We start from the raw sequence: 27750 nt of genomic DNA, 5'->3' as shown, positions 1-27750 counted from the left end.
GGGCCAGGGGCTTCAAAAAAGAAGAGGGAAAATAATTTACATCAAACAGATATTAGATAATGTGCATTTTACTTTATAAATTAATGAATCTTTGGGTATAAGAAACATTCCTTTGTTTTTGTTTTGTTTTGTTTTTTCTTCTAAGGCTTTGGTAATTTTATATATATATATATATATATATATACACACATATATATATGTATACATGTGTATACATGTGTATATATATATGTATATATATATGTATATATGAAAACCTATCCTCTTAGTATGTACAATAGGTAGAGAAGTTGAAGTATTCTTTAGCAATGAAAGCTGAAGATCATTTTTGAGCCATATTAGGATTGTTTTTGATTGTAATCTATGCTATCCCCTTAATGGGGCCTTGGAGATGATTAGACTTCCGGTATTTAAATCTATGAAATGCATGGCCATTCAAACATGAATCTCTGATGGAAAATTAAGAGCACAGTTTACTCAATGGTTGATTTCCTGGTGTTATAATTGACTGGCTGTGAATAAATGTTTCAGCTATTGACTAAACATCTGATAAGACCAAATACAAACAGAATATTTGTGAAGCAGAAATGCTCTGCTCACTAAGACATGGCATTACTTCTGTTCGTTGTCACGTAGATTATTACTCCATGAAATTCTAGGGTAAATAATACTTTAAGCTTTAGTCTATTTGAATTTTAAAGACTTGGCTAATGTCCCTGGTGTTTCTGCTTGGAGCATATTCTGAGCTATCTATGAAATAGGTATAAAATACACTAGAAGTGCTTTATGTTTAAATTTGAAAAAATATAATTATTTAGGTATCATGAGATTCTTAAAAAATGTGGCCATTCCACGTTTTAAGTAATGATTCTTCTAGGTTTGACTTTGACCATTAAATCCATTTAGCTTTTAATTATTTAGAGGTATACTGTCTATTCTATGAATTGCCTAGATCCATCTTTCCTACATTTATTTTTTACTTCCTACATTTGTTTACTTCACCAGAAAAGCACAGTAAAATCTGGACCATCATCTGTCAACCATGATAACTGTTAACTGATCTGTAGGTGAACAAGTAAAAGGTGGTTGCTTTGATTTTTTAAATAATATGTGAATCCCCAATACTCATTATGCTTGCACCTCCAGAATTTTAACAAAACCAAACAATTGGGTCCAATATTTTTTTCATTTAGTTTTAATTTAGATTACACTAAATTCTTTGTTTAGTGTCAAAAGATAGAAACTAATATGAGTCATAGTAAAAAAAAAGAAGAAGAAGAAATCATTACCATGTCTTGGGCAAAAGAGATACCTTCATTTAAGAAGAGAGTGTTAGGTTTTATGCCAGAGAAGACAAGTAAGGCTTGTGTTACATATGTATATTAGATAACTACTGTGATGTCATGTATAAATAGAAGGTACCTGAAAGATGAACATGAGTTAGCTGGAGAGATGAGATGACTGGCCCAAGGTCACACATTAGCACCCATGGCACTATGGGTGTTCTAACACATGCTGTTCTAACGTGCCTCCAATGCTTTCTCAACATCAACAATGATTTATTATTGAGAATAAATGCAGTTATTAAGCAGTAATTATGTGGCCATCACTGTGGGGGGTAGTTTGCATAAATTCTTATTTAATATCCACAACAATCATTATTGCTATTTTTAACTTAGAGTAGAGAAAATGGAGCCCAGGGGGAATTAAATGACTTTCACAAGATCATACAATAGTAATTGAGGGGTTCTTGAATTCAAAGCTAGGATTCCTGACTCAGAATCTCATGTTCCAAATCCCCAGGATACCTCTGTTACAGAACTGACTTAATTATTTGGTGTTAGGAGTCAGGATATATCTTCTGGTTTATGTTTATTGATTTATTTTACTGTATTTCAGGGATAGTATAGAGTAAAATAGTTTTTTCTTTCCTTTTTGTTTGAGATTGAGTTGAAATGGCTGTATGATAATCATTTTTGTACTGTTGATTAAGTGCAAATACACACATAATTTGCTTTGAGGTCCTTTTGTTTTCAGAGGACTCTGTGATCAAAAAATTACCATATTAAGAGAGGAGAAAAACAAATAGGAAATACAGTAACTCTGTTAAAGGAGGATCTGTCAGGGATGCCTGGGTGGCTCAGTCGGTTAAGCGTCTGCCTTCGGCTCAGGTCATGATCCCAGGGTCCTGGGATCGAGTCCCTCATCGGGCTCCCTGCTCTGCGGGGAGCCTGCTTCTCCCTCTGCCTCTCTCTCTCTCTATCTCTCATGAGTAAATAAATAAAATCTTTAAAAAAAAAAAAAAAGGAGGATCTGTCAAACTGTTTTGCAGAGTGACTGCACCATTTTGCATTTCCAGCCAACAATGCATGTTCCTTCACATCCTCAGCAACGCTTGTTATTTTTTGTCTTCTTGATTATAGGCATTTTAGTACAGATGAATTGCCACAGTCCTTAACTCCAGTCATGGAGTGGGGGCAGGGGGTCTGGGAGTGTAGTCCTTGAACCAGTAAAAATGCACATGGCTCCAAAGAGAGATGCATGAGACTCTGGGAGGAGAATATGACCTCAAACCACTTAAGAACAACTACTTTCATGTTCTTTAAATGTAACCAGCACTGAGATTTATATTTTTTTCTCATTTTTTTTAAAGATTTTATTTATTTATTTGAGAGAGAGAATGAGAGACAGAGAGCACGAGAGGGAGGAGGGTCAGAGGAAGAAGCAGACTCCCTGCCGAGCAGGGAGCCCGACGCGGGACTCGATCCCGGGACTCCAGGATCATGACCTGAGCCGAAGGCAGTCGCTTAACCAACTGAGCCACCCAGGCGCTCTTTTTCTCATTTTTTAAGTAGTAATATTGGTGGGCATTGTTCTCTTCTTTAGCAGGAAATATTAAGAATTACTGGCATTCATTCTTCATGGCTTTAGAAGCAGGACGTTTCCCTAGTAAAGAAATAAGTATTTTTTTTTTTTTTTTTTTTTTATCAGCAATTCCTTTTGTTCTCCAGATCTCAGAGGCAGCACATACTCCCTGGAGAGTCTGCAGTCGACCTTGCTTAATGGAAGATATAAGAACATACAGTTATCCATATGAATCTTTTGAGTCATTCTTTGGAATCTGCTATTAACTGCACCATCAGGTTGAGAACTGATCAGAAAAAATTGGTAGATAGATGCAAATGAATGAATACACACACGCACACACACACACGCACACGCACGCACACACACACCCCTGGTCTCCTTCCTTCCTTCCTCTCCTCCTCCTTCTCCTCTTCCTCCTCTGCCTTCTTCTTCTTCTTCAAAGGTAGATGGTCTGTGTTCTTTAAAGCTTACAAAGTATTTGGGGATGCCCGGGTGACTCAGTCGGTTAAGCATCTTCTTTCAGCTCCAGTCATGATGTCAGCGTCCTGGGATTGAAACTTGTGTTGGGCTCCCTGCTCAGCAGGGAGTCTGCTTCTCCCTCTGCTACCCCCCTCCAAATAAATAAAAAAAAGCTTTGAAAAAATTTTTTTAAAAAAGCTTACAAAGTATTTGAAACAAGCCATCTGTTTATTTCAATTTGGAACTATGATTTGTTCATTACTTATTTATTAATTTAGTGTTTGTTTTACCTTAATTATCCCCTAGAGATCTCTATCCTAGGCACCAGCATGGAAAAACAGTATCTGTCTTCAACTATGAAAAAACACCAATAGTAGTTAACAACAAGAACAGTCAGGAATTAATAGTTGAGCACAGGGGCCCAATAACCTTATCAGCACTGGGAATGCAACAATGCACATAACAGGCAAAATCCTGCTCTCCCTCTTAGGGTAAACTTTCTAGGGGCAGAATATAAATAATACAGTAAGTATGTGAAAAATATGGCATATGAGATGATAAATACTAAGAAAAAGAAAGCAAGAAATGCATCACTGAGGTGATATTTGAGCAAAACCCTGAAGGAGGTGAAGGAGTGAACTGTGCAGCTATGCAGAAAAAAGCCCTCTAGCAGAGAGATAGACAGTTCCTGAGGCCAGTGTGAAAGAGAAGAGGGTTGTGGGACATGAATGTGCAGGATGGCAAGGGCCCAGATCTGACAGAGCATTGTAAGGACGCTGGCTTTTATTCCCAGAGACACAGTAAACCACTGTGGGTTTCTGAGCAGAGTGATGACATGAACTAATGTGTTTTAAAAGTGAAGAGTAGACTATTGCAGGAAAACTAAGGGCTGAAACAGGTTGACCAAGGACAATAATGGGCAAATAGAATAGGAGTGTGAGATGCTGACATAACTACTCAGGTTCAGGATCTTTTTTTTTTTTTTTTTTTTTTTTAAGGGTAGCAAACAGAACTTGCTAGGGGTGGTATGTGAGATGCCAGAGGAGGAGGAGCCAAAAATGACAGCAATTGTTTTACATGAGCAGCTGGAAAGATGAAGTCCTATTTATTGAGACGGTCTGTCTGTGCCCAAAGTGGGACAAGCACAACGAGAATTTCAACTCTGGGGCACGTCCACTTTGAGATTCCCATTAGCTGCGCAACACGGATGTTAAGTCTGCAGTCAGATAGACAAGCATGAAGTTCAGCGCAGAGGTCCGGCTAGAAAGAATCGTTTGGCCCCGTTTCACTCCGGGCGGCATTTGCAGGTGAATTCATCAAGTGCTAGGTGAATTCATCAAGGGAATGAGTGTAGGGAGAGAAGAGAAAAGAATCTAGGTCTGAGCCCCAGGACACGGTCAGGCTCGAAGAGGTCAGGGAGAAGAGAAAGCGGCAAGAGAGGCCACAGGGCAGCCTGAAGGAACAAGAAAGACCTGCAGAGCGTGGCATTCAGGAGGCTCCCCAGGTTCTCATTTCACACAGGAGGAACTAACGTCAAGGGCTGCCGAATCTGCTCAGAAATGCTGACGCAGCTTCTCAGCGATTGAAAGGAACGTCAATTTTTGCTGAATTAAAAAAAAAAAAAAAATCCCGGAGCCCATATAGCTACATTATGATATGTACTATCTAAACATTTTTACCTCTTCCTTTAATTTTGGGTCTTTAATGCAGACTTTTCTGTGAACCAAAGTTGCTACTTGCACCTTTGACAAAGTGCAAATTGAATTACGCCCGTTTTACTTGTCTGCCTTTGGTGCATAAGACAAGAAAGATTCTAACCTCCATTTATACTGCTAGGAAGAAATTAATGAGTATTTTCAAGTTCCTTGTTTGGTCACTTAATTGGCTGTGTGACAAAGAGCTCCGTGGTGCATGTCAAACAACTTTCGGAATCCTCTAATGATTTGTGCTTTGCCTGACTTGTGATACTATTCTGTGTGGCCTGTCAGCCTGGATATCCTTGTTAAAGTGGCTAGAATAAATTGGCTAGTGGTGTGCATACAATGTAGTATATTAACTACAGCAACAGGGAGTACTTTTAGCAGCTCTTTCAAGAGATTTCGATGTTTGCCCATAAGCATCAAAGCCAACCCAAACTTTCATTTAATATAATTAAAAGGACATCTGAAAGTAGTTTGAATCACAGCAGGTTCTTGAGGTTTGGTAACCCTTTGTTAAAACCCTGTGAACTTAATATATTTCACAGCTTGATAAATCTGCACTTGATTTGTGTCAGTAAGAGAGAAAATACAAATCTGCACCCTGCCTGTTTCGGGTGCTCTGAACCTATTGCTAAAAGACATTGAGATCAAAGAAAGTGACTTCCATCTGCAAAACCAGAGTAGTTTTCTTTAGATACAGAAGTCCTAAGATTTCTGCCCAATAAGTTATAGTCCTTAATTGCTGTTATAAAGCAATCATTGACTCAAAAGACAGTAAAACCATTTGTAATGTATGCAGAGTAAGTTTTACAGGTTATTATTTAACTTGGACAGGTCAGTTCAGCAATCTAATAATTAAAAAACCTCTAAGGACGATGGCAAATGTGGATGATGGAGAGGCTATTCTGACGTGTGCAAAGACCATCATTCTGGGAATTTCTCAAAATTCCTGGGGTGAATGTGTCAGGTCAAGCAGTGAGGGCTGCTTTACAGAGTTATTTCCGTTTCTTCCATTTTGCACGTTTCCTATAAATAAACAAAATGCTCCAGCTGCTCTTTGTATATACATGGTTTATGAATGCTTCAGGAAGTAATTCCTATGAGGGTTAAAAAAGACCTTGTGTTTTCAAATAAAATGTTTTCATCTAAAACAAAAATATTTTCCCACTTCTTTTCACCAAGTTGCATTCTCACTTGTAATTTTTTAATCAGAGCCTGGGTCATTACTTAATTGTAAAATTGTTGATTTAAAGTCCTTTCTAATGCATCATTGCTTTCTGAAGGGTTTACCTGCAGAAAGGTTTTTGAATACATAGAATATAAATAGATAGTATTTCTGTGCAAACACAAAAAGCATACACATCAATTTACTTTGTTATTTCTTTAATATCTTTATGATCACATAAGCTAACCAGAGGGAAAATGATGTTAAAAATAGCATTGCAGATTTAAGATCCTACTTTCTGAAGTTATCATTACCTTTTCTGGTGCAGGTCAGAAAAGAAATGGAAGTTTTAAGGTGTAATTTGCAGTAAAGTAGTTGCCTGATGGCTTGGAACCAAACAAATGATTTTTTTAGTACTGCTCCCACCAGAGTTATAATTTTGATATTTTCCTTTATCTAATGTACAAATTTTATACAGCTGGTAGTAACAAAAACTTAACTAGGTGGCTTAAACAAACCAGGGCTTTATTCATATGCATATAAAAGAAATGCAGACAATGTAGTCCAGGATTAGCATGAAAATTCCACATCAGAGACCAAGGCTGCTTCTGTTTTTCTATTCTATTATCTTTAACACATGGGCTTCCATCCTCAAAATGAAAAGATGGCTACTTAGGTTCCAATCATCTCTTCATCCTAATCTCTACACAGGAAGAAGGAGAAGGACAAGTAACTAAAAGATTCATCTCTTTTGAGAATGTTCCAAAAGACACATAGGTGAGCAGTGCACAGTGATTCTATGTCTAAGTCAAAGAGTGTTATTGGGCAGCAAGCATTCTTAGAGGCAACCAAAAATACTTCTTTTTCTCATATCGTGGTACATATTGATATCTTCATCCATTTTTGATATAATAACCTACCATAGATTTAAGACCATTTGGGTTACTTTTGAACCCTACAGATTAAAATTCTCTTGTGACCATTCTGTTAGTTATGGTCTTGGGCAATCGTTTTGTTAAAAAGGTTATTTCAAATCACTTTCAGATAGCATTTTTCTTCTTTTTTTAAAGTAGTAGTTGTTGTTTTTTTAAATAGCTAATATAGGCGCATCGTGTAAAATTCAAAAAGTAAGAATAATAAAAATGTCTTCTCACCATGGCCATGGCATTGCTGACTCGGGGGTGTGCCCCTTACAGTGTGATCTAGTTGGAAGATGCCCCCTGGAGTTGTGTAGTGCAATCCTGCCTTCCCTCTCTCTCTTCCCAGCTCTCCTTCAAAACAATCACTATTATCAGCCTCTTAAATAGCCTACCAGAGAAGACTATTTTTATTCTTATCCATGTTTTTACAATATTTTTTTTCATAAATCTTGTTATAAATCACAGAACAGTGTTGTTCTCTCTGCTTACAGTAAGGACTTTGGGAGTAACTTGTGGCAGAACCACACAATGGGGCAGCATTCCTCCACTGAAATGAATAAATGTGTAGAGAGAATCACAAGGTAGCCTCGTATCATGGTTTACATCAACAGAACAACTTAATTCTTCATCAGTAGGAAATGGGTTGAATAAACTGCTCTACCAAATAATGGAATACTCCTTAGGCCACAGAAGGAATGAGGTAGGTCTTGCGTTGATTTAGAGAGTTGGGTGGGGTATATTAGAGGAGAAAACAAACAGGCAAGCAAAAACCAACAGATAACAGCATGATTATAGTGATCACATTTGTTGGTATGTATGTGTAAATATTTACAAGTCTGCAGAGATCCACAACAAACTCTCAAAGTGATTTCTTCTTTGGGTGAGGTTGGTGTTGCTGTCCCATAAACAGATTTTCAGGCTTTAATTTATGTACTTCTAAACAATGCTATTTACAAGCATATACTTTTTTTTTTTTTTTACTGACATACATTATTTTATATATTTATATGTCCTACTTCAAAGTAAAAATTTATAAAACTGAACTGATGGTCCCTCAAGAACAGCTTCTCCGGGGTTTTTTTCTCTTTATTTCACAACCATTCTACCAGTTCTCAGAAAAAATACCTAGAGTCATTATTATTTCAAGAAGAGCGTTTTGGACATTTTTATGGTCGAGTTTATTTTGAAAACAATGGAAACTCTCCTCCCTTACCTTCTGCAATACCACACTCTTCTGGCTCTGCTTTCTTCATCTCAGATGTTGACCATTCTTTCTACATTTTCTCCTCTATGATTGGGTTCTTCTTCTACTCAGTTTCTCTTGGTAAGGTCAGACATACCAACAACTTATTTAACTTCATGATCCCTAAACCTATGTCAAGAAGAGATGTTTGAGTAAGCTCCAGCTGAGGGGGTAAGAACATGCCCCAAATATGCCACTTAGTCATATTATTTTGAGCTGAAAGCAATGAACATATGAAATTAACCCTTATCTTCCATTAGTTTCCCTTATATACTTCCTAGTTACTTTCCCACAACCTACCATTCCTGAAAGCTTAAATCTTTTTCCTTTATCTTGTTACTTCTTCACAAATGTATTGTTCTTTTATTTAAAAAATTATATAAGCTAGCAGTCCTAACTGCTTTTTTAAGCCTTTATTTTTGCTATATAAGTTCCTAGATGCACATAAAAATATTAAATAAAATGTGTATGCTTTTCTTCTGTTTATCTAATGGTTTAATTCTCAGGTCTTGGCATTAAATTGGTATATACCCTAAGAGGGCAGGGTAGAGGGAAGGTTTTCCTCCCTTACCAGGCTTCTGTAGGCCTTTTAAATTGATTCCATTCAAGTTTTACTTTGCACTCAAAATAGGCATCCTCCACCTTTTAAAGAACAAAAATTTGTTTCTCTTTATTTCCATTTTAAATGCATGCCATCTCATTGCCTACGTTCAAATTCTGTGCACTGTGCTTCTTTATTTTCCTTACCAACTGACTTTAATTAATCAATAAATTTTTAAAAAATGCCTGTGGAATCTCTACTTTTCTTCATCCCCAGAGTTAGAATGTATGGATTTGAACCCTGGTTCTGCCGTAGGTTAGTTAATTAATCTGTAGCAAGTTACTTCACTTCTCTGAGTCTTAGTTTTCTCACTGCAAGGTGAGGATATTCATGTCTACCTCATTGAGTTATTGTCAAAATTAAAGGAGTTGATGCATAAAGCATTCAGATGAGAATTTGGAACATACTCAATGAATATATTTTTAAATATTTATTTATTTATTTGAGAGAGAGAGAGAGAGAAAGCACAAGCAGGAGGGGCAGAGGGAGAGAATCTTAAGCAGACTCCTTGATCAGTGCGGAGCCTGCTGTGGGGCTTGATCTCACATTCCTGAGATCATGACCTGAGCTGAAACCAAGCATTGGGCGCTTAACCGACTGCACCACCAAGGTGCTCCAATACTCAATAAATATTAAACATTTTAATTTATATCACTACTCTACTTTAAGTTTTTCAGTGACTTCTTGTTGCTTTTAAGAAGAATTTTACATATCAAACATGGCTTGCAAACTTCGAAAACTAGCCTTCACTCACTTTCTTGCCACTGAACCCATTGTACTCTGCTCTGCCACAGGAAATCTTTTCAGTTCCTTGGAGGTGTTTGTTCTCTTTCCCCTCCCTATCTCTATGCACATACTCTACCTTTTGCCTCTTTGGTCAATGTTGAATTTAGGCTTGGAATTCTACTTCATGGAGCCTCTTCGATGCAGTGCTTGAACCATGTGTTTCCACTATTAAAATGCTTGCTATGTTTCTACTTGTTTAATAGTCTGGCGTCACTATATTTTCATCACTTTTAAGGACGGGAGAACATCTGTCTTTATTGCAGCATCCCAGTTGAAAGTACTTAGTTAATATTTGTTGAATAAATGTTAACAAGTTTGAGTCAAGTTTATAGCTCTATTTAATTCCTGTAACACAATAAAGATTTATTTGACAGCATTCAATCATTTAATTCTAAATGAGATTTTAAAATAGTACAATAAATTACAGTTTGCTAAAAACAGTACATTTTTAAGCAACAAGGAATCTCTTAAAGAGGCAGTCTTTTCTATGAAATTTTAGGTTCATCTTGTTCTACTGTTAAGGGGTCTTATTACTATATTAAGGTCAGTTGTGTTATATAATCTAATTTTAATTAAGACTTGAAAATGTCAACACTTCACTGTAATATAAAAGGGAGTTCAGAGATTAGTAGTTTTTATATGCTTAATAATAGTAAATGACAGTGATTATAAAAAGAACCTTAGGTTATTGATCAGATGTATAAATACCAGTCACTCAACTTGACTTCTAATAAAAAACCTGCAAGTTCAAAACCGTTTCAAAGACTCCTCTAACATTTGACCTTTAAAATTTTGATTTGAATCAATATATAAACACAGATTAGAGTACAATGTGCCCTATTCAGTAATGATTTTAAACTTTTGCTCATTTTATTTTATTAACTGTTAACCTTTACATCAAAAAGTCAAAAATGAAGAATTAAAGTTTTATTTTTTCAAATTATAAATTAATAAAACTATATTTTATATTATATATGTAATTATGTATTGTGTATTATATATTATATAATATACTATCACACACACACATATATAGTCAGAAAGCAGTGGATGGGAGCAGAGAACAGAAGACTTATTTCTCTTTGCATATCCTGAGGTTTATACATGAAGAAAAATATTTAAACATAATTGTATATATAATATGTAAGAAATAGCCATGTTCAGCATAATGATTACAGTATGTATTGATGAAGAAATATTGCATTCAGGAGAACACATCAAAAAACAAAGATGTAGAAGTAAAGAGTAAAATAAAATTTTATATTGCTGGAGAGTTTTCCAAAAGGATGTCAGCAATTTATTACCTTATATTCATCCACTAAGAGGAAATAATTGCTCTTAACTTTCTAATGGGCTGCCTAATGATAATTTGCATATTTATAAATGTCTGCTTTATTGTAACACAAAACAACTTTTAAAAAAATAACGAATGAACTTAATATAGGATTCATTTTCCATTCTGTTTATCTTTGGGGGGCATCTTCATAATTCTACTCCAAACGTATCTAAACATATAACTCCTTTGTTTAAATATATTTACTTGCTGAATATTTTCTATGCAGTAAAGCCCAAACTTCTGTCATAGTGGAGATCTCCTAAGATCTGACTGCTACTTACCATTTCTCCCGCCATACTCATCTTTTTACACTCTTTTTCCACGCACCACACACTCTCCTCATCCCAAACCCAATACATCCCTTGCCTTAGTACCTGCTTTGTTTTGTTTTAGTCATTAACTTGCTTACTATGTCCTTTAGCCTCAGGTTTCCTGAGCATAATCGAGGAAAGTTTATTCATCTTTTAATATTTAACTCAAAATCACACACCTTCTGGGATCTTTTCTTGATCTTCCTCTGTAAGAATTCATTACTTTTTGTCCCATATGCTGTGAGTTTTTAGCTCTATTTTGTGCTTACCTTCTGCCTTGGAGTGTAGACAAATTGAAGGCTGACTCTATGTTTTTCTTCTCTTTCCTAACCTCCTCCAACAGTGACTTCCCTAGCTCTTTGCATATCATACATACTTAATAGGACCTCATTGAATTACATTGAAAGTGAGCTTTGGTACACTTAAAAACATTTTGGAAAGCTTTTTGTAGAATATATTGTTGTTATGCCTAGTGGTTTGCATTAACTACAATAGCCTGTGGTTCTGCTTTTCTCCTTTTTGAACTCTGATTGTCTTCTTAATTCCCTCTAATTCAGCCTGTCTTCCTTCCAAACCATGTGATAGCTGAACACTATATTCTCTCAGAACACCTCTTGGGAGACAGGCAAAAAGTTGTAAAACTAAAAGATGTTTTCATTTTCCTATTACATATAAGGTCATTAATGATTTGATAGTTAAAGTATCATCTTTGCTGAATGAGCATTTTTTGAGTACCTAAAATGTCTCAAGGCACTAAAATTTACCCTAGGAAAACACCAGTAAACATGGCCTCTCCCCTGAGAACATTGTAATCTCGTGAGAAAGCCAGACCACGAGTATGGATAGTTGTATTCAAAGTGAATAAGTACTAAAATGGGAACCCATTATGGCACTGAGTCTCTAAATGGTAATGATTCAGATAACATTGACTAGTTACTAGGTTTTTTGTTTTTTGGGTTTTTTTCCATTTGTACTTACATATTCTTTGCTCTTATAAAATCAATACTTTCAGAGATTTTTTTTTTCCTGCTGGTATGAAAATGGAGAAGATTCACTGAAGTACAAATCTTCATTAGATGACAATCATTCAGCAGAGTCACTGAACACTTACCATATGTCAGGCAGAGTTTGGGGCACTTATAAATGACACAGAGTCGCCACCCTCATGAAGCAAATCTTTTCTTTTTTTTTTTTTTTTTTTAAGATTTTATTTATTTATTTGAGAGAGAGAGAATGAGAGACAGAGAGCATGAGAGGGAGGGGGTCAGAGGGAGAAGCAGACTCCCTGCCGAGCAGGGAGCCCGATGCGGGACTCGATCCTGGGACTCCAGGATCATGACCTGAGCCGAAGGCAGTCACTTAACCAACTGAGCCACCCAGGCGCCCGAAGCAAATCTTTTCTTGAGTGAGAGATCTGAAATAGCCATGTAGATAAATACGTATTTTAGATAACTTTAGATAATGATTCATGACACAAAACAGAACAGTTAACAGATTTAAGGGTAGGGGGGATTCTCCCTAGCTATAATGATAATCGAAGACTTCTTTGTACCTGAGCTAAAACCTGAACAAGCATAAGATTAAAAAGCCTATCTTCAGAAAAATGCAATGGTGGTAAAGTTACATATCTTTTTTTTTTTTTAATTAGTTAATTTTTTTGACAGAGAGAGAGCACAAGCAGGGGGGCAGGAAGGAGCAAAGGGAGAGGGAGAAGCAGGCTGCCTGCTGAGCAAGGAGCCCGTTGCCATATGGGACTCCATCCTAGGACCCTGATATCATGATCTGAGCCCAAGGCAGTCGCTTAACCAACTGAACCACCCCCGCACCCCTTAAAGTTACATATCTTTGCACAAGCATTTGTTCTATTTGGGTCTTTAGTTTAGTGGTTTTCAAGTGAAGAAAGAGGGGTAAGTAAGTTCTCCAGGTGATTTTGCTTACCTAGTTTAAGATTTACTGTTTACCTGGGTAAGAAGTGCCATTGATAGGTCTCTCATCATTGATCCTGGGTATTTCACAAGCACATCCTCTTGGAATAGTGACAGAAGTTGTTACTAGAGAGATATATAGCTGGTTCCCCCCAAAATTTTCACAGTCGTTATAGCAAATAAGTAAATCCTCCCTTTTGAAATAGTATGATTATACACTTTATAATATCTTTTAATGAACATACTATAATTATATGCTATGAGTAAAACTAGTCAAATGAATTTGCCTAAGATCTGAATTTTATGATAAGAAGGTCCAATAATGTTGTGTAATGCAAATATATGTCCAAAAGGATATGGTATGCTCATGATCCTGAATGAATGAATGAATGAATCTAAGTGGCTTTTACACTTTCTAATTTATATTTGATTTTTTAGAAACAGTCAAAAGTCACTTTAAAGTCCAGCCATAAACTATATAATGGAGAAGAATGATATCTAATAGCAGAATACCCGACTATCTCAATTTGAAACATATTGAAACTTATTTTCTCATGTAGTTCCCACTTTGTTGATTGGTTAGAAAACATAAATATGTTCAAAGACACACTGAAATTTAGTGACAACTAGAATGCAAATTTCCAGTGCCATCTCCTATTCAGTTTCTAATGTTTTGAAAAAGAAAATAAAGTGAGTTAACATTTAGTTTCTGACAAGGACATTGTTGATCAAATTAACTTTTCAAAATTTTAGATTATTTCAGTCTGTACACCTCAAAACCATTAGGTGATTTTTTTCTTTTCTTTTGTTTTTGTGGATCAAGTCTTCTCTTTATGATCAATGCTGGACCAAGTGTATTTTCTTCCAACTCGATCATGTAAATTTTAGATCAGAAAAATATTTATACAGAAAAAGGCAAGTCAGCGAGAGCTGTTGGACATTAAATGATGTCCCAGTACCTCACTTTAATCAAATTCATTGCACATTCCCTGTTCAACTTTGATTCTAAGCATAGTTAAGCTCATGTCCTTGTTTTTTTTTTTTTTTTAAAGATTTTATTTATTTATTTGAGAGAGAATGAGATAGAGAGCATGAGAGGGGGAAGGGTCAGAGGCAGAAGCAGACTCCCTGCCGAACAGGGAGCCCGATGCGGGACTCGATCCTGGGACTCCAGGATCATGACCTGAGCCGAAGGCAGTCGCTTAACCAACTGAGCCACCCAGGCGCCCTAAGCTCATGTCCTTGTAACCAAATAAAATGAAAATCAACCTGTTTTTAAAGAGATGTTGTTGAAAAACTAATGATGTAATGTAGGGTGATTAACATAACATAATAAAATTGAAAAAATAAAAAATAAAGAGATGTTGTTGAACTAATGAAAGCAATGCAAATAACTAGTTTGACAAAAACAAAAACAAAAACCACACACACATACATAATGACCAGATGTCATCATTTGTGGGTAAAATATACAAATGCAAAAATGTACAAGGAAACAAAATATAATCTTTTGTCACTGAAGGCTGTGACTATTTAATTGGCCTTCATTAAACTGGTAACAGGGACATGTCAGCAAACTTTGGAAAGTTTAAACAAACTGCATTAATTATAAAGCTATTAGAATTGACTTATCCATGCTGTTCAAACCTCTAAAACACACATTATGAATTATTTAATATACGCATTTCTGTACTGTCCTATTCCTCAAAGCTTCAGGTGATATAGTCTTTAGTAGTTAAGTTGTGAAGCAGGTTTATTCATTAAGGTTACATTGTAGAAGTTATTCCTCTGGGATCTCACTTCAGAACAGATATTTTGTAATTATCAGGTATTGCCTGTGCTTCCTTCAGTGAAGACCTCTCTTCTTCCCAAGCTGGACTTAGATAGCCAATGAAAGTCAACAGGAGATTACATCTTAAACACGTGTTATGAGCCAGGCAACATAAATGTATTTGTATCGCCATGCAATATAAAATGGGTATACTATCGTCTCTGATTTGCAGATGAAGTGCAGACAAGTTAAGTAACCGGCCCAACATCATACAGCTAGTTAGTGGCACAGTCCGGGTACAAACTCAGCAGATATGGTTCCCAATCCCATATTCTGATTTTAGCACTACAGAATTCCCTCTCCTAATCCTTGCGTTGAAATTTCCTTACGTTGAAGCTTAAGGAATCATAACACGTGCTTTTTAAAGAAGAATAAATAAATATTAGATTTGTTCCTAAACCATCCAGGTTTTAGGACCATATATTATGTCTGTCATTTCTATAAGAAACTTAGAAATCATTTGGGCCTTAATAGAAAACTTTTTTAAAGATTATGATTTATTTGGGAAGATGCAATTGTTATAAATGTACTTAAAATTTATAACTATGAAAAAATATTGCAGCATATACATTTTTGTATGTAAAATTAAGATAATTTAATAAGGGGTGCCTTTGATTCATTAGTTATCAATTCAAACATGGTATTTTACCTAAAGCAGTCTATTGTAAACATGTAGCTATTTAGAACATTCTCAGAGTTGACCATAGTTGTTTATTTTTCTTGTTTTTTTTTCTTTTTCCCTCCTTTTGCATTTCTTAAAAAAAAAAAAAAAACAGTAAAGAGCAGAGCAGAAATATTGCATTATCCCCAATAAAATTTTCCCTGAGGTAAAGTTTAAATTAATCGGTATAAGATTCTTAACTAATGTTACAATGGCTACTCCTTAAAGAACAGGCATAATTTCTGTTGTGTGTGGGATATTCAGAGCATTTCTAATGAATTCAGAGCATCATCTAATCACAGAAAGAATACTTCTTTGCAATCAGGAGGTTGATGTTCTCTGGCTTCTGAAAATACCTAAACGTGTTTTGTTCATTTGTTTCTTATGTGGCACCTCCTTTTTGGCATATCCTGTTGGCATTATCCCTACAGAGAACTTCCTGGAAAGCAAATCATTTTGTTGTGATCGGAAATGCTTTTGTCTGGCTTCTAGGTCATGCTTTAAACTCAGAACACATGGCCGAACTAAGCACACTATGTGAAAACGTCTAGTTATCGAACTCATGAGAGATCTTTTTGGTGTTTTTTGTTTTTTGTTTGTTTGTTTTTAAATGATGCAAAGTACTCAAGTTGCAAGTAGGACTGTATTTTACACGAAAGTCCAGTGATGTTAATTTTTGGCCAGAACTTGGAGTAGCTGGGAAAAATACCAAGAAAAAACAACTCTTATCAAAAGGCAAATTAGTTTCTGAAGCTGATGTTAATTGGCAGCCAAGGTGTTTCATTATGAAGCTGAATTTTTAACAGTTGTTAGTCGGTTACTATGAAAACACCAGCCAGAAGAAAACACTGTAGTGCAATGGGTATTTTTCTTCAATCTCTCCTAATCCTTCTGCCAATGTGTCAATAATATAAGGCTTGTTTTAAAACACCCACGCACTGCCTACAAATTACCTGTGTCGGCTGTTTATTCAAACTTATTTCTCAATTAGATGCATATTTCATAATCAACGGGTTCAAGGATGATCACTTTCAAACTGCAGGTGTTGTATTTTTCTATTTTGCAATTCTCTGTTTGAATGAAACCTTAAGAAGACCTTATTGGGAGAACTGTTTTGTTGTTGTTGTTGTGTTTTTTCTTTGTAAACTAGAACATAAAGCTAACATGGCAAATATATAAATTGTAACTAGGGAAATGATTCTTTTGGATGAAGCAATGAGAACTATGGCTTTTTATCTATGTGTACCTATTGCTGATTTTTTTTAAAGGAAAAACACCTGAGGGCCACAAGTTGCAAGTTCCAACTGTTTATTCCCCTCCCTAATAGTAAACAGCATGAAGAAGGTTTTTCTCCACACTTAACATATCCCAAGCCCCCTGGGAGTATGTATGCTTTGATATTTTTCCCATTCTGACATTTTACCAGCTGGCTAAAAAAAAAAAAAAAAAAAAAAAATTGGTTTGCTTAGTGAGTCCTCAACCTATAGGCAACAAGTTCTTGTATTGTCCTGTCTGTCGTCAACCCTTTAACCTCTGCTGTATTCAGCATTTAGTTTTATGGTGATATACAGGGGGAAAAATCATTTTTGTGTGTGATATGATAAAAATGTTGGTTTAAATTACTTGCCAACAGTTCTCCAGCCAAATAATTTAATTATGTGATTATAGCCTTATTGAAGCCTTTGCTATTGATTCTAAGAAGCAAGCATGGATCTATTTGTTGTCCTTCAAAACAAAAGCTGATTTTCCTCTTGCCTTGCGGTCTCAGCTAGGGCTTTAACAGGACACAATAATGAATGCTTCTGCTGCAGCATGTCACAGGGGAGGCTGGGACAGTACTGAACTCATGCACACCGCTGATCCTTGCTTGCTGAGCCACATGTACACCTGGATTTCTGACAGCTCTGTGTGTTCACTAGAGACCTCTGTCATTCTGTTCATCCTCTTGTAGGCAATGGTCGAGACAGTTAACAACCTCCTCCAGCCACAAGCCTCAAATGCATGGAGAGACCTGACTACAAGCGATCAACTACGGGCAGCGACCATGTTGCTTGACACTGTGGAGGAAAGTGCTTTTGTGCTGGCTGATAACCTTTTGAAGACTGACATTGTCAGGGAGAACACAGACAATATTCGTAAGTGGCCTTTGTTATACAGAAGGGCCAGAGACCCTTGGACAGCAGAAGAGAGGAAAGAAAAAATTTCTATGGTAGTGCAGATATTATGAGTGATTTCTATTTCAGTGGAAATGTGATTATTTTTTCTATCATTAGAAGGATATCACCTGCCATTGGCTTAAAAGTGTCCTCGTAATCCTGTGTGTTATCCTCCTTAGGATATTCAATATTGGATATGTTAGCCTGAGATCACTCACAGTGAGGTCCTTTAGTTAGTTAGTTTTTTTTATGTCTGTGTGTATCTATGTATGCATTGTACTATTTGAAATTTTATCCTCCTAACATAGTGCCTATGGGTCACATCGGTTATGATAAGAATGTCTCTAAATGGAGCACTGGGTGTTATATGCAAACAATGAATCATGGAACACTACATCAAAAACTAATGTGTAATGTATGGTGATTAACATAACATAATAAAATAAAATTTTAAAAAAATGTATCTGAATTATGTACTATAAAGAAATCAGTCATTTAGTGAAGGTGATAAAACAGTTTTTTTGTAATTGTGTTATTGGTTCATAAGGAGTATAAATCTATTTTATTGTGCATAAGGATGTAGCTGACAGTTTTATTTCAGAAGATTTGATAAAGCCGTTTCAAACTTACCAGATTTAAAGATAGATCAATATTGATATAATAGTGCAGCTTTAGATTATAAAGAGATTTTTACTTAATTCACAAAAGAAAATAGTATTTTGAAGATAAACAAAGGAAATGACAAAGTATAAGGATTTGAGCTTGAATTTTAAATCTGAGGCTTTATAATTGATGCATTTCTGTTCTTATTTACCTGTTTAATAGTTTTTATTTGCTTTATTTTAAAAATAAAATACTAAAGAAATACTTTCAAAATAAAACATTGAACTACTATTCATTTTGACTACTATAAATTAATAGAACGTTAATTCCAGTGTTTTGATTTCAGAAATATTTCTGTGATTTAGGAAATCATCTTAGCTTTGGTGCATTTCTCAATGAGCACTGATAACTCTTTGCCATTAACAGAATTGGAAGTTGCAAGGCTGAGCACAGAAGGAAACTTAGAAGACCTAAAATTTCCGGAAAACATGGGTCACGGAAGCACTATCCAGCTTTCCGCAAATACTTTAAAACAAAATGGTCGAAACGGTAGGTTAGAGTTTATTTGATAAGCGTGGTGAGGTTGAGCTCGTCATCAGTGCCTTGTTTCTTGGCTTGGGAGTTTATATCTGCTATCCAAAAGCCTCTTTCTCTCATTCAACTATTCTCTCTCTCCTCTTCCTCTTCCTCCTCTTTCCTATCTTCTGCACCAACAACATCACAATGTATTTGCTCTATAACATTCTCAGTCAGATTTGGAAGTTCTGTTCCTTTTCAGTTGCAGTACAATGTCAGAAACTTGAATCTGAGAGGAATTAAAGAACAACAAAATCCAGATATCTGACTTTTTTCTTGAAAGGAGTAACTCTCACTGAGTTGACAGATTTAGTTTCTAAAATTTTTTTTTTAAGATTTTATTCATTCATTTGACAGAGAGAGAGAGATAGCGAAAGAGAGAGATAGAGAACACAAGCAGGGGGTGCGGCAGGCAGAGAGAGAGGGGGAAGCTGACTCCCCACCGAGCAAGGAGCCTAATGCAGGACTTGATCCCAGGGCACTGGGACCATGACCCAAGCCAAAGGCAGATGCTTAACCAACTGAGCCACCCAGGCACACCTGGTTTCTAAATTTTTTTATGGAAATGTTACTTCTAATTTTAAAATTGTAGATTTTTTTCCTTACTATTTTTGAATGTGTTTCTATGATTTTTCTTTGTAAAGCATATAGAAAATTTAAAATGTGAGGCCATGATTTGAGAAAAAGGAACTGGTTAATATAGGTCAGTTTGATACTAGACTAAATTCACTGACTATAATGAGAATTAAATAAACCCATATTGAAAATATGTCTCAAATGTCACCAGTATTAAATTTTTAAAAGCATACTTTTTGCCAACTAAATGAGATCCTTTGACCTGTCAGGTGACGGGAAGATGGCCTCAGGTTGTAGCAACCAATTCAAAGCTGGTGTTTCATAGCGCAGGGGGCATAGTTTTAAACAAAGAAGAGCCTGTTGAATAATACGAAGACAAAACAAATTATGGCTGTTGCCAACAGAACAAAATTCTTTTTAAGTGTTGGAAATCTTTTAAGTGACCTTAAAAGTCATCATATTGCTAATTTGACTATGTGAATTTTGAGGCAGCAATAAGATTTTCTACGAAGCAAAATCCGATTTCTGCATTAGCTTTCCAGCTAGCTTCCCTCTCTCCACTCTTTCTCCCGACAGGATATCCTGTTGACAAACGAATCTTCCTGAAATGTAAATCTGACCAGTTTGCTTCCAGTTGCACTCAGAATGAAATCAGAGGATTACACTAGGCCACCACGTGCTTGTCTACCTCTTTCCTGCTCCACCTGCCCCGCTTCCTGTCTGTCTTCAGCATGCCCTCTATGATCCAGACAGTCTAGTCTTGATTCTTTTTCTCTTTATTGAGATAGAAGTGACATAGAACTTTATACTAGTTTCAGGGGTACAATATAATGATTCGATATTTGTACATATTGTAAAATCATCACCACAATAAGTCTAGTTCACATTTATCAGCACATATGGTTTTATTTTTTTCTTGTGATGAGACCTTTTAAGATTGACCTTCTTAGCAACTTTCAAAATATATAATACAGTATTTTTAACTATAGTCACTATGCTATATGTTACATCCCCATGACATTTATTTTATAACTGGAAATTTATTGACCTTTTTTACCCATTTTGCCTACCTACCACCCCCTGCCAATGGCAGCCACCAGTCTGTTCTCCATATCTATGAATTTAGTTTGTTTTATTTATTTTTTTAGGATTCCACATATAAGTGAGATCATACAATACTTGTCTTTCCCTGTCTGACATATTTCACTTAGCATAATGCCCTCAAGTTCCATTCATGTTATCATAAATGACAAAAATCATTCTTTGTTAATGGTTGAGTAATATTCCATTTTCTTTATCCATTCATTCATAAGGGGGACACTTAGGTTGTTTACATGTCTTAGCTCTTGTAAATAATGCTGCAGTGAACATGGGGTATGGAGATCTTTTTAAGTTAGTGTTTTTGTTTCCTTCAGATAAAAACCCAGAAGTAGAATTACTGGATCATATGGTAGTTCTATTTTTAATTTTGGGGGGACCTCCATAGTGTTTTCCACAATGGTATAACAATTTACATTCCCACCAACAGTGTACAAGGATGCTCTCTGGTCTAGTCTTGATTCTGTTCCTTGAATACACCAAGAGTGTTTCTTTATCAGATTTTTGCATTTTTGCTTTCTTCCTGGAATGCAGTTTTTACATTTCTTTACATTGAAGCTTCTCTATCATTCACTATTCAGTATAAATCTTACCTCTTTTAGGAAGGGAAGTTTTTCTCTGTCTCCCTGAAGATACACCATTCTTTCATTGCTCTTTTCCCATTAGCCATTTTATACCAGTGCTTCTTCATGGAGGTTATTCACTTAACATTATATGAAATATTATTATTATTTTTAAGTTGCCTGCTTATTATCTGACTTTCTCTCTAGGCAGTAAGCTCATGAGAGCAGGAATCTTTTCTTACTTGTTCACTGATACAACACTTGTGCCTAGCACATGGATAAACTTTCTAAGAATTTATCAAATAAATGTGTGAACTTTCAGATATAAAGCTAATGGCAATTAAAATATGATTATATTAGTTATATTATGGTTTTTTTTTTTAAGATTTTATTTATTTGAGAGAGAGACAGAGAGCACAAGCAGGTGAAGTGGCAGGCAGAGAGAGAAGGAGAAGCAGGCTCCCAGCTGAGCAGGGAGCCCAATGCGGGGCTCGATGCCAGGACCCTGGGATCATAACCTGAGCTGAAGGCAGATGCTTAATGACTGAGCCACCTAGGTGCCCCAGTCATATTATGTTTTGAACTCATTTATTTTACTTACTAAAGTAGTGTGTGTGGGGGGGTGTGGGGGTGGTTTAGGTCACATTTAAGCATTAATTTTGGAGTGGAGAATATGTAACAATTATATGTGACTCGATGCATCCATAAAACAAGGGTGAGAGATCAACATGACACTGCCCCATAGGTGGAAATTGGTAGGAATTATCAACCAGTTATCAACCAGTTAAAATAACAGTTGTTACTGTCAAAAAAAAAAAAAAAAAAGACGTTCTTCTTAAGTTTTGCCTTCCAAAATTTAGTATTTTCATATTAAATCTAGAGAAAAGAATGAAAATTAAATGCGGTGTTGTAAGAGACAAGAAATATTTAGTGAATTACTGTTCTTTGCTCAGTACCATGTTAACATATGCGGGTTGGAGTTTAAGAATGCCCCTTTCCTTTATGTAGCTCTTATCATAGTCTCTTTGCTAAATTCCTGAAAGGATAATGGATGTCTCATAGAATCACTGAGAAGGCTGGAGAATCGGGCCCAGAAAGCCTACAGGAGCTAGGAGGCTGACAGAAGCCTCTGTCAACACACAGCATCATTGCGTGAGATGTCAGGGCTGCCGTAAGTGAGGGTGACTGCTGCCCCGCCCCCTGCTGTCACCAGCTCTTCACCTAAAGTCAGAGACGAGGGCATTTGATGGGAGGCATCGAGCTCAGGTGCTCAGAGCAAGACAGGCTGGGAAAGCAAATGTACATCCATTTTGTGTCTATAAATCCCTAATAGTAGGGAATTTTCCAAACATGGGAGCACAGTTTAGATGTTGGGACAGTCCCCCCCTCCTCAAAAGAAATCTATTAAAATTTCCTTGTTTTTATTCCCACTTGACCCTAAGATTTAGGAATAAGGATTGAGACTTCCTCAACTTAGTCACCATGATGGTCAGGACTGCACCTATCTCTTAGTGAACTGATATGATTTCATACTGGAAGTTAAGACATAGGGCTTGATGTATTTTAAGAAAGAAAATGATATGATCAAAAACACGATGCCTGGGTGGCTCAGTCACTTAAGCATCTGCCTTCTACTCAGGTCATGATCCCAGGACCTGGAATCGAACCCCACATCAGGCTCCCTGCTCAGCAGGGTGGGGTCTGCTCCTTCTTCTCCCTCTGCCCTTCCTCCCCATGTTAAAAGAAGGTTAATTTTACAGAAGATTGCAGGTAGGAGACAGTCATAAGAGAAAAAAATAAGGTGGAAAGATGTATGGAGGAAGTGACTTTCAAAGAATATGGTAATTGAGTTTGAAGACAGATAAGGATTTTGAATCCCTGTTGTTGTTTTCATTGCAATTGAGATATAATTTACATACAATAAAATGCACATCCCTTAAGAATGTGACTTGACGGATTTGACAGGTGTACATTCCTCTGTAATATTACATAAAATAAGACAGAAATCTCTCCTATTACCCAGAAATTGTTAACCCTTTCCAGTCTTCTTACCTCTTCTCCCCATCTGATGAAACTACTCTCATTACTATCTCCATAGACAAATTTTGCCTGTTCTTAGACTTCAGACAACTGGAATCATGTAATATGTGCTCTTTCCTGTCTGTATTCTTTAACCAAACACAGTATTTTTGGGATTCCATCATCATCCTCTAATAGTGGTTTCTTTGCTCTATCAGTAGTTCTTTATTGATGCATAGGCTATTGCATTATATTCATATGCCCTAATTTATTTGTCTATTGATACATTTTTTTAAGTGTTTCCATTTGGGGGATATTATAAGGATGTTATTAATCTTATACAAGTTTTTTTTTTCCTTTGTAGATATATATTTTCATTTATCTAGGAAGGGTAGAAAAGTTTAACTTCACACACAAAAAAATCACCATTTCTCCACATAGTTGAACTACTTCACATTTCCACCAGCAGTGTGCAGGACCTCCAGCTGTTCCTCATCTTTATCAATATCAGCATGACTAGTCATTTTGACTTTAGAAATTCTAGTGGGTAGGAAATGGTATATCGATGTGATTTTTCATTTTTATTTTCATAAGTACTAATGATGCTGATAATTTTTCATGTTTCTATTAGCCTTTCACATATCTTTTTTTCTGAAGTATGTGTTTATGTCTTTTGCTATTTTCATGTGTTTTTCTTTTTTTGTTGATTAGCAGAAATGCTATATATAGTCAGGAGTCTCATATATATTATTGTTAACATGCTGTATTTTGATAGACACATTTTTAATTTTGATAAAGTGCAGTTTACCATTTTTTTTCTTTATGGTTAATGTCTTTTGGACCCTATTCAAGTCATCCTTGCCTACTCCAAGATCACAAAGATCCTGTATTTTGTTCTAGAAACTTTATGGTTCTGGTTTTTATGTTAGGTCTATGATCTGTCTTTAAGTTTTGAGTACAGAGTGATATAGGGATTGACATTCATTTTTTAAAATACCGATAGTTTTTTCAGCATCATTTGACATTCCTTTTCTCGTGAATATCTTGGCACTTTGGTTAAAATGAGTGCTTAATTTTGTTGAGAATATATACCGTATGGATTTGATTATAATTTAATTAGAGCTATCTAAATTAGGTGGAATGTACAAAGCAATGTACAAAGTTTCTTCCCAACTTATAATTCACATTTACATTTATTTCAGGAGAGATCAGAGTGGCTTTTGTCTTATACAACAACTTGGGTCCTTATTTGTCCACGGAGAATGCCAGCATGAAGTTGGGAACAGAGGCTATGTCCACCAATCATTCTGTTATCGTCAATTCCCCTGTTATTACAGCAGCAATAAACAAAGAGTTCAGCAATAAGGTTTATTTAGCTGATCCTGTGGTGTTCACCGTTAAACATATTAAGGTAAGAAAATGCCATGATAAGTGTAGTTATCCACATTATCTATATTTGTTACAGCATAAACATGGAATATATTAATTTTCCTTTAATTTTTTCCTACTATTTGACAGATAGCCATTCACTACCTATAAAATTATAGTGGTGATTTTTTTTTTTTCTAAAGTGAGGGAGGAGAATAACTCTTGAATATTTAAGTGCTTCCTATAAGAATATTTGTAGATGGATTTATAAATGTGTCTCCATAGTTAAAAAGAGTTAGCAACATAGTTAGTGGAATTGGACATGGCTTCACATATTTTTATGTATGTACGAAGATTGTATTATAAATTGAACAAAGATTTCTAAAGACTATCTCAGAAATTGTTTAGAGTAATTAAATTCTTTATGATGTACTTTACTTTGAAATTGGTTGGTCATTCTGAGTCACTGACACTAGCATTCCATTAATACTAATTTTTTAAAAAGTAAACTCACCTCTAATCAGAGGAAATACACAGCAATATAAACTCAAATTTGCTTAGGCTTGATGAAGCCCACTTAATATGAAAAGACTGGTATACATCTCCACAAAAGTTGGCACGAACTGTGAAGCGTGTTAGATGTAAAGAAAATGCCTATCTAATTTACGTGATCGTAAAGTAGTTATTGGCTTTATTGATTTTTTTTTTCCCCATAGCAGTCCGAGGAGAATTTCAACCCTAACTGTTCATTTTGGAGCTATTCCAAACGCACAATGACAGGTTATTGGTCAACACAAGGCTGCCGGCTCCTGACAACAAATAAGACACACACTACATGCTCCTGTAATCACCTAACCAATTTTGCAGTACTGATGGCACATGTGGAAGTTAAGGTAAGATAAATACCATAAAATAAAGTTATCTAAGCATAGGCAGGATATTACTGAAAAAAGTCCTAAGTCCACAGGCCAGTCTTCCTTTAAAGGTCTTCCACTTTCCTGGTAATTTTGTTCAGAAACTCTCTGGGGTTCAACCCATACCTTCCTGGATGATTCAAAGAAAACTTTTTTTTTGTTCTGTTAGCAACATAGTTTATAAAATTGCAGTTCACTTATAAAATAAAATTGTTCTTATAAAAATTCCCCTTAGTGGGAACCCTCCTACACTGTTGGTGGGAATGCAAGCTGGTGCAGCCACTCTGGAAAACAGGGTGGAGGTTCCTCAAAAAGTTGAAAATAGAGCTACCCTATGACCCAGCAATTGTACTACTGGGTGTTTACCCCAAAGATACAAATATAGGGATCCTAAGGGGTAGGTGCACCCCAATGTTTATAGCAGCAATGTCCACAATAGCCGAACTATGGAAAGAGCCAAGCTGTCCATCAACAGATGAATGGGTAAAGAGGATGTGAGATAGATAGATAGATAGATAGATAGATAGATAGATAGATAGATAGATAGATAGATAGACACAGTGAAATATTATGCAGTCATCAAAAAAAAAAACACGGAATCTTGCCATTTGCAATGACGTGGCTAGAACTGGAGGGTATTATGCTAAGTGAAGTAAGTCAGTCAGAGAAAGACATGTATCATATGATCTCACTGATAGGAGGAATTCTTAATCTCAGGAAACAAACTGAGAGTTGCTGGAGGGGTGGGGGGTGGGAGGGATGGGGTGGCTGGGTGATAGACACTGGGGAGGGTATGTGCTATGGTGAGCACTGTGAATTGTGTAAGACTGATGCATAATCATAGACCTGTACCTCTGAAACAAATAATACATTATATGTTAAAAAAAAAAAGATAGTAGGAAGGAAAAAATGAAAGGGGGAAAATTGGAGGTGGATACGAACTATGAGAGACTATGGACTCTGAGAAACAACCTGAGGGTTCTAGAGGGAGGGGTGGGGGAATGGGTTAGCCTGGTGATGGGTATTGAGGAGGGCACGTTCTGCATGGAGCGCTGGGTGTTATACGCAAACAACGAATCATGGAACACTACATCAAAAACTGATGATGTAATGTATGGTGATTAACATAATAAAAAAATTGCTGGATATTAAAAAAAAAAAACCTTAGTCTCCCCTTGCTCTTATTTCATATGAATAAAGGAGACCACATGAACAAAGCAAGGTAGGACCCCAGGACCAAAGGCCAGTGCAGTAGGGTTAAGAACCAGAATCCCAGACCCTGGGAGTAAATGCTGCCCAAATGACTCTTTGAAAAGCACCTGTTAGCACAATAAACAATGCCTGGTGATGCAAAGAGCTTAGTAAATTCTAATATAATGTAATGGGTTTTTTTCATTCAAGAAAACCCTACTCTAAGGAAAAATCTAGGTGATAGGAAGTTTCCAAAGTCAGACACGCAGCTAATTTGGCTGCATCAGTCTCCTCCTGGCATGACTCCGGCTGCCACGAGTGGGGGAGGACATGAAGAGGATTTAGATTTCAGATATATTTAGGACATAAAAATACAAAAGGCTTAAAAAAATACAAAAGGCTTATTATCTTGTTTATAGGGATTGATGGGTTAGTAACAAGAAATTATATACTTGTAAATTCTCTTATCTCTTTGATACCCATAAAAAGAGGAAGGATTACTCACCAACATGTTTTCAGAAGTGAAAACTGCAGCACAGGTTTTATCTACTTGGTGTCATTTTTCCAAATAAGTTCATCCAAAATTTTCCTTGACACTATTGAATTTAGATGTAGTGTGGGTATCCCAGAGGGAGACCAAATCCAAACCCTGTTAGCACCTTAACAGTAAATTACCTTAGCTGTGTCAGCACAGTTTACATTTTGGTCTTTAATTTAAAGGACTACATACCCTATTTTGTCAGAGCATCACAAATTGATGTAGTTTTTTTTTTTTTTTTAAGATTTTATTTATTTGAGAGAGAGAGAGAGAGCATATGAGAGGGGGGAGGGTCAGAGGACGAAGCAGACTCCCTGCCGAGCAGGGAGCCCGATGTGGGAC

At 36.1% G+C, this 27750-nt stretch overlaps 1 protein-coding gene across 1 annotated transcript in view; it reads left to right on the top strand.

The window, feature by feature from the left end:
- The window catches only part of ADGRL3 (adhesion G protein-coupled receptor L3), an 811907-nt gene that overhangs the window by 669885 nt on the left and 114272 nt on the right, over positions 1–27750 (top strand). The window contains exons 14-17 of the mRNA XM_035004902.1: positions 17758–17941; positions 18992–19114; positions 24600–24808; positions 25482–25658. Of these exons, the coding sequence (XP_034860793.1) occupies positions 17758–17941; positions 18992–19114; positions 24600–24808; positions 25482–25658 (693 nt within the window). The remainder of the gene's footprint in view (positions 1–17757; positions 17942–18991; positions 19115–24599; positions 24809–25481; positions 25659–27750) is intronic.

The sequence above is a fragment of the Mirounga leonina genome, unplaced genomic scaffold (assembly GCF_011800145.1).
Source record: "Mirounga leonina isolate KUSES-001 unplaced genomic scaffold, KU_Mleo_1.0 Mir_129, whole genome shotgun sequence".
Classification (NCBI taxonomy): Eukaryota; Metazoa; Chordata; class Mammalia; order Carnivora; family Phocidae; genus Mirounga; species Mirounga leonina.
The sequence above is the reverse complement of the archived record's forward strand: the minus strand, read 5'-3'. Positions and strand labels throughout refer to the sequence as shown.